We start from the raw sequence: 7,858 nt of genomic DNA on the forward strand, positions 1-7,858 counted from the left end.
TACTAAATACTCTGGAAAACATAATTACCTAATAATAAATAAATAAATAAGCAGACATAATTTAATATAAAATATGGGAGGAGCATAATTATTAACAATTATATATAACAAAATAAAGATATTACTTTTCCAAACATTGGACGACAAAAAGGCGAAGATAACAAAACTATCAATTTTTTTATTAAAAAACTAATTATTAAAACGAGGGATAATAAGAAATTTAGAAAAAACACATTTTATCAACATTATAATTAGAAAATATACATTAAAAAATTAAAATTGTAGAAAATATAGGTACACAATAAACAAATAATTTACTAATCATACAATGGACCACTAGCAAAGATGGAAAATATTATTATAGCAAACTACACTAACTTTATTTAAAAATAAAACTTTCAAATTTATGGTAATTTATTTGATAAAATTAATACGTAAATCCCGAGTATAGCACAGACCTTAAGCTAGTACTAATATCAATATCAATAATTAAATTAAACAAATGGAGTAGAGAAGACTCGAACCCGAATCTCTTCTTGAAACCGAGTTCTGATATCATGTTAAGTAATTATCCGCTCTAAAATATTAAGGTGATAAAAGAAGTCCGAACATGATCTTATACACTTTAATACTATCTCTCAATCGTACGATATGTTTCGCTATAATACATATAACAAATATCTAAATTATATAAATGGGGGTGAGAGGATTTGAACTCGAGTACCTGTCCAAATCAAATTCTGATACCATGTAAATAATTAGTTCATCTAAAATATTATAACAATAGAAAAATAGGATCTTATATTGTTTAACCATAAAATCATACAACAATCTTTTATTAAAAGTCGATTTTCATATTCTGAAGTAATTATATGTATAGGGTCCCTAGCTAGGTAGATTGGATGTGTGCTGCAGCCAAACCTACCTCATGTACATGTATATTTCCAATAGAGGGAGTAATGGTGTGAGGTCATTGTCCTTGTTTCAACTCTTAGTCTTATTCTCATTATACTATATTCCAATCTTAATGGACTACTAGGCAACTGCTCTACTTTACATGCCTTCTTCTTCATGCTTGAGTTTTAAACAATCTGTCATGAATGCAGTGCTACCACATTCTTCATATTGGAGGCATGGGCAATAACACATTACATAGTAATAACGGCATCATGTAAATAATTAAGCATTACCCCAACAAAACTTAATCCGTTAATTAGCAGCAGGCGGGAAATGCAAATCCCTGTGATTATGGAGTTCCTGATTGTTGTCAAATTTGCAATTAAAGTGAAGATGACAACTATAACAGAAAAAATGTCAAGCAATTCGCGCATGTGGTAAATACGCAATATATCTTCACAAGATAGGATCATTTCACAGAAATAGCAAAACCGCATAGCAACTTGAAAAAATTACCAAATGTCTTTCATTCCAGTCTTGGAAAATTTGGCAATGCAAATGATTAGAATCCGTTGAAATCTTTGCCACTTCAAGTTCGCAAGTAAAATCGTTCGTTTACAATATATATAACAATATCATATTCAGCCAATAATGGGTATTGCTACGTATTTCAAATTTGTTTCCAATATTTGTGTTAAATGACGTTGTTGAACATTTATCATATTTTTATTTATGATTGCATACGAATGCACGTAAAGTTCCATCTTATAATCAGAAAAATTATCAGGTATTTTCCCTTCACATCAGCATTTTAGAACAGTTTTGAAAATCATATTATGGACCGTAACATTTCTCGCCAAGTGTATATGAAAAATATATTTCTAACATATTTCCCTATTATTTATGTGTAACCGGATTTACGGGTGACTTTCCTATTATAAAATGGAACTCGTGTGTATAAATATATTATCAGTTTATCACAAATTAAAACGTGTACGGTGAACTAATCAAAGATATATAATATTATTAAGATATGTTTATTCGATCATAAATATAATTAAGGATCATAAACTACAACAAATAACATATACTTATTATGTATTTACATTTTGTTGAGAATGTCTCAGAGTTAAGCTCACGATCCTTATTATCAACATATACTTATTTACATTTTAAATTATTAAAATTTAATGGAGTCAAGAGTGTATTGAATCTATTGCAAATTGGCAATTTTATTTTCGAGGCGTATATACAATCAAAGCAATGGTCTTTATATGGATCATGAACATATAACTTGGGTGTCACCCTTTGCATATAGGTGGGTCACAAAAGTGGATTGCAGACAATTTTATGGTACACAACAAAACGACCTTGACACGTGTATGACAAGAGCTAGGTGTGGATGATATAAGCATGAAGTATGATATGTGATGACCCACATTATCATTCATTTCTCATAGATTTATACTTATATTAATCAACTGCTAATTGTTTACATTAACCCCAAATTTATATATACCATTAGTTAGTTCCCTCCGACAGTAACAGACCCCGTTACTTGTCAAGTATCCAACGTTCTCTTAACAACAACCAGCCGCCTTGGAGCAACACCATCAAACACTTTCAAGATCTTAAACTCAATTTATCTCTTTTAAAAGGAACCAGTGGATCACCGTCAATCATCTTTCAAACGTTTGATTTGTCTTTCAAATCTATAATAAATTATCAAAAACATAAGTACTAGAAAGTCAAACGTGAATCATGTATCGGTCTGACCTATAAGATCATGTTACAGAATATGTTCTCTGTATTAATCTGAACTCCCAAACCATGTCACGGGGATCAGAGGAAGACCCTCCAATATTTATTGCCCATCTCTATCTGTACATAAACAAGTAGGATATGTTTGTGTGCTGCATGATCACCAAAAAACACTTGTATCACACGCAGTCTCTTTCTCTTTCTTTTCCTAACACTATAAATATCGCCAACTTACTTCCATACCTTCCATTACACCACTTCCTAACATCACTAGCTTACTTAAATATATTTTGTTTTATCAATATATTGCTCATTTCATCAACCAAATATCTCCTCCTTTCTCTTTTTGGTTCTTCTTCTTCATCATCATTGCTCATTTTCATGGGGGACAACAATGTCAACCTCCCACCTGGTTTTCGATTTTGTCCAACCGATGAGGAGCTTCTTGTTCATTTCCTCCAACGCAAAGCTTCTCTTTTACCTTACCATCCAGATATCATCCCTGATCTTGATCTCTATCCCTATGATCCTTGGGACTTAGAAGGTACTCTAATCTCCATATTTCTTCTGTTTTTTTCTCGAATCGATCAAAAAACTTCGTCGAATTCATAGCATACACTTAAAAGAATATCATGCAGTGATCAATATTTATGTGTGATATATTACATGCAGGTAAAGCATTATCAGAAGGTAACAAGTGGTATTTCTATAGCCGGAGGACTCAAAACAGAATAACAAGCAATGGTTACTGGATTCCACTGGGAGGGGATGAAACTATTTACAGTAGCAGCACTAGCAAAAAAGTTGGTACCAAGAAATATTATGCGTTTTATATTGGGGAATCTTCTCAAGGTGTCAAGACCAACTGGATCATGCAAGAATATAAGCTTTCGGACTCTGGCTCCAGCAGTAGATCATCATCATCTAAACGAAAACAATCGAAAACAGTACGCGTAACGAGATTTTATGTAAAGAGTAGGTAATTATATATATCTTTGATCGGCGCCTGATTCTTATATATTGCATTTTTTTGCAGGATCATACGAAATGGGTGGTATGTAGAGTTTACGAGCATGATTATGACGAAGATGAAGATGGTGGCACTGAGCTTTCGTGCTTGGACGAAGTCTTTCTGTCATTAGACGATGATTTCGATGAAATTAGCTTGCCAAATTAGATCCCAAATACTGTAATTTTTTAGGATCTAAAACGGGGTTACTATAAAAGTATTGTATACCTCATCTCCTAAAGTGTAAACTTTAAAACTTATGGTTGTTAATTATTTGTATAATTTGTTTAATCCATTAAAATGTATTCAATATACCATTTCCTCTGACCTTCTTCTTTTATATTTCACTATGTCTAGGGTGATACTGGTTGAGATGTCCGAGAAATACATACTAAAAGTCTAAAATATGTGATAAATTTCTTACACTCATCCATACTACATTCAATATGAGTGTAAGATTTCTAAACATTCTCTACACTAATATATTGGCTTCATTACAAGAATAATCTCATTCGGTAGTAATTTGTGTATTGTGTAATGTACTTTTAACGGATGAGGCGGGGAACTTGCCTTTTAACGAATGTTGTAATCATTCTTGCACACTGACTTGCAGTCATACAGTGTTGTCCTGCTGCACCGTGTGACCTCACAATGTCATAATAATCCACATATATATTAAGCGATATTCACCGTTTATGGCTTTACATTTCTATCATGCATTATTCACTTATCAGGAATCACTTTTTTACGGACTAGTTTTACATGTATTCTGCCTGAATAGATTGCACTCTAGGACCAGTCCCGGATGTTAGTGAGTTGAAGACTAAGACCAACCTTTAAAAAATTGAAGACGCCTGATTCTAAGTAGAGATCATGGGAGTGAGAAGTTATGCTAACTCTCATCAGCTTCTGGGCAAAAAATTTCTGAGTTGCTAAATCTTAAATTGGGCCCTTAATTTTATTTTTTAATATAAATTTAAAAGAATTATATTTCGACTAATAAAAATAATCATTAAAATATATTTTAACTAAAAAATATATATTGACCATTCACTAAAAAGAATTATTTTTGTATATTTTATAACAAAATTTTCTATAACACTTGATATTTATTTCATCCAAAAATACACTTTCAAGTGTAGTTAGTCTTACTATGACATTATTTTTTAAAAATATACATAAAATATTAATATTTCAGGGGATCTATATTTTTGGGATCATGTGCGATTACTCAGCACCCCGCGCTTCTCCGGCGACCCTCTGGCTCTGACAAAGTCTAGTCGAGATTTAGTCGGATTTGCTCTCTTCACCACTATAACAATTTTTTTATCACATGCACTTAAAAACCTATTAACAAGTACAATCACTTTCCATAAGAAATTATCTATACCAACAACTATATGTTTGTGGTTGTGGCTTGTAAATTGCCATGTAAAACAAGATAGATAAGCATGTCATGTGTGTGTACATATGCATGCAATCCCATATATATGATCCAACACTCCCCCAAAAGGAGATAAACTTCAAGGAAATGCAACCAAGTGATTTTAATGTCCCACATTTGCCCGATTGAGTTTGGTACACAGGAAGGTACATATATCTCACATGTTTGTGCGTATATACGTGTATATAAAACAAGATTCTAATGGGAAGGAAGGAGATAGACGTGGAGCCCATGAAGCATGTGCAAAATTTATGTTGGAGGCTGCCACATTCGACTTGATCATTCCCCTTCAAAATACCACTGCTCCTGCTTCCTACCTCGGTCATCCATCTGAAAGACGGGAATCAGAATTAATTAAAATATACATTAATCGATAATTATTCAAAATAGTAATTTAATATATTTCAAAAAATATATAAAATATTTTTTAAATATATTAAAAAATATATTTAAAACAAGAGGGGGTCATCGTTCTGATGTATGATGGTGTTTAGATAATGAGGATGAGCGGTGGTTGACTCAACTCTTCAATCTTACTTTTCGGACTGGTAAGATACCACATGAATGAAAGGTTAGTATGGTTATTCCAATTTACAAGAATAAGGGTGATGCGCAAAATTATAGTAATTTTCATGGTATTAAACTTTTAAGTCAAACTATGAAATTATGGGAGCGTTGATTGAAATTAGGTTTAGAAGTAAGGTTACAATGTCAGAAATTCAATTTGGTTTCATGCCTGGAAGGTCGACAACGGAGGTGATTCATCTTCTTAGGCGTTTAATGGAGAAATATAGGGAACATAGGACAGACCTGCACATGGTGTTTATAGATTTTGAAAAAACTTATGATAGTGTTCCGCGCAACGTAATTTGGACAAGTTTGGAGAGTAAAAGTGTATCCTGGATATATGTGAGGGCAATTCAAGAAATGTATTCTCAAGTATTGACTTGTGTCAGGACACCTGTTGGTGATACTCAATATTTTTCGGTTAAGATAGGACTTCATCAAGGATCATCATTAAGTCCATTTTTATTCGCAATAATTATAGATGTACCAGAGGAATCCAGGATGATGTACCGTGGTGTATATTTTTTGCGGATGACATAGTTATTATTAATGAGAAAAAGTCGAAGATTAATGAGAAGTTAGAACAATGGAGAGTTATATTGGAGACTTCGGGCTTGCGTGTTAGTCATTCAAAAACTGAATACACGTGGTGTAATTTTAGTAACGAACCGGATGAAGAGGGGGTTGATGTTAGAATTGGAGAGCATTTATTAGTTCCGAAAGAAAGTTTCAAGTATTTGGGATCTATGATTCATAAAAATGGTAAGATAGATGCCGATGTTACTCATCGTATCCAATCTGGATGGTTAAAGTGGAGGACTGCTTTAGAAGTATTGTGTGATAAAAAGATTCTTTTAAAGTTAAAAGGAAGATTTTATCGGATGGCGATTAGACCAGCTTTATTGTATGGGCAGAATTTTGGGCGGTAACGAAGTCAAGAGCAATGCCTAGAGGTAGCGGAAATGAGGATGTTGCGTTGGATTTGTGGCCGCACCTTGTTAGATAGATTGCCGATGGGTTTTTTCAGAAGGCAATTAAGAGTTGCATCTATAATAAAAAAAAGTAAGGGAAGGTAGACTGCGATGGTTTAGACATGTTCGGAGGAGGCGTATAACGGCTCTAGTGCAGAGAGTTGAACGTTTAGTGTTGTCGGGTGTGAGAAGAAAAGGAAGACCGAGAAGAACTTGGGATAACCTACTTTCACTAGATTTGCATTGTTTAAACCTAAGGGGGATATGATATTAGATAGAAGGTCTTGAAGACGTCGAATTAGAGTGGTTGATTAACTTATGTGATAGATTGATCTTGTATTTTGAGGTGTTAGTAGCATACAGTGTTAGTAACCTATATTGTCAGTTTATTCATTCTGTTAAAGTACTTAATTCTATTATTATTGTAATATGGGTTTCATACATTATTGACACTAATCATTTTTTTGGTAGATAGAATGTCTTGTCTTTTTTGAACAGGGTGTTATTTGATTTACACATTAGAAGTCCTGCGAGTATTCTTAAGCAAGATTGGGTTGAAGATATCAAAAGTGTTTTTATATGGGATAAAAGTGACTACAAACAGTCACTATTCGGTATTGCGTATTATATCTTTTTATAGTTATATTCTATATTTACACATGTGCACACACAAGCCGAGGGTCTTTTGGGAAACAACATCTTCGTTCTTTTGAATGAAGGGAAGGCTGTGTATATCATCCGCTCCCCGACCCTGCTTTTACGGGATATAGTGGGTACGTTTGGTTTGGTTAATTAGATATATTTAATTTATTGAACATGATAAAATAGTTTAAGAAATAACTAATGATTAATTGGATTTAAAAAAATCGAATCAACGGAATATATTATAACAATTAATCAAGTAATTTTTTGATAAAATTGATAATTTTTAAAAACTAGAGTAGAAATCTAAAAAAAACAAGTAGAGCCCCCATTTTGCCCTTTTCTCGCACTTACATGGGAAATTGGATTGTTGTCCTTGCGTCACAAAGTGATCAATTGTAACAATTATATTTTTTCCTCTTTCTCTCTTTTTCACTTTGTTATTTTTCATCTTTTTTTTTCATTTCAAATGGGTGGTTGCTTATGCAAGCATTGAGTCATGTATGATATATGCAACCATCAACCTTCTTGCACGCTTGTGTGTTCCTTCACACGTGCGAAGTTTCC

General features: G+C 33.0%; 2 protein-coding genes across 2 annotated transcripts; both read left to right on the forward strand.

Moving 5' to 3' along the window:
* Positions 1 to 2,890: 2,890 nt before the first annotated feature.
* LOC141684582 (NAC domain-containing protein 104) lies at positions 2,891 to 3,994 on the forward strand. The gene is made up of 3 exons (XM_074489623.1): positions 2,891 to 3,202; positions 3,331 to 3,605; positions 3,695 to 3,994. Exons 1-3 carry the CDS (start codon positions 3,040 to 3,042, stop codon positions 3,833 to 3,835), a joined length of 579 nt encoding a protein of 192 aa, XP_074345724.1. The 5' UTR covers positions 2,891 to 3,039; the 3' UTR covers positions 3,836 to 3,994.
* A 1,825-nt stretch (positions 3,995 to 5,819) lies between these two features.
* On the forward strand, positions 5,820 to 6,607 carry LOC141685045 (uncharacterized). The gene is made up of 2 exons (XM_074490169.1): positions 5,820 to 6,040; positions 6,160 to 6,607. The coding sequence occupies exons 1-2, from the start codon at positions 5,820 to 5,822 to the stop codon at positions 6,605 to 6,607; spliced, it is 669 nt and encodes a 222-aa protein (XP_074346270.1).
* The last annotated feature ends 1,251 nt before the right edge of the window (positions 6,608 to 7,858 follow it).

This window comes from Apium graveolens, chromosome 9 (genome assembly GCF_009905375.1).
Source record: "Apium graveolens cultivar Ventura chromosome 9, ASM990537v1, whole genome shotgun sequence".
In the NCBI taxonomy this organism is placed as follows: Eukaryota; Viridiplantae; Streptophyta; class Magnoliopsida; order Apiales; family Apiaceae; genus Apium; species Apium graveolens.

Coding starts and splice junctions, on each gene's coding strand:
- LOC141684582 (XM_074489623.1), top strand. CDS start 3,040: ATGGGGGACAACAATGTCAACCTCCCACCTGGTTTTCGATTTTGTCCA. Junction 3,203..3,330: donor TGATCCTTGGGACTTAGAAG/GTACTCTAATCT, acceptor TATTACATGCAG/GTAAAGCATTATCAGAAGGT. Junction 3,606..3,694: donor AACGAAAACAATCGAAAACA/GTACGCGTAACG, acceptor ATTTTTTTGCAG/GATCATACGAAATGGGTGGT.
- LOC141685045 (XM_074490169.1), top strand. CDS start 5,820: ATGTCAGAAATTCAATTTGGTTTCATGCCTGGAAGGTCGACAACGGAG. Junction 6,041..6,159: donor GTGAGGGCAATTCAAGAAAT/GTATTCTCAAGT, acceptor CAATAATTATAG/ATGTACCAGAGGAATCCAGG.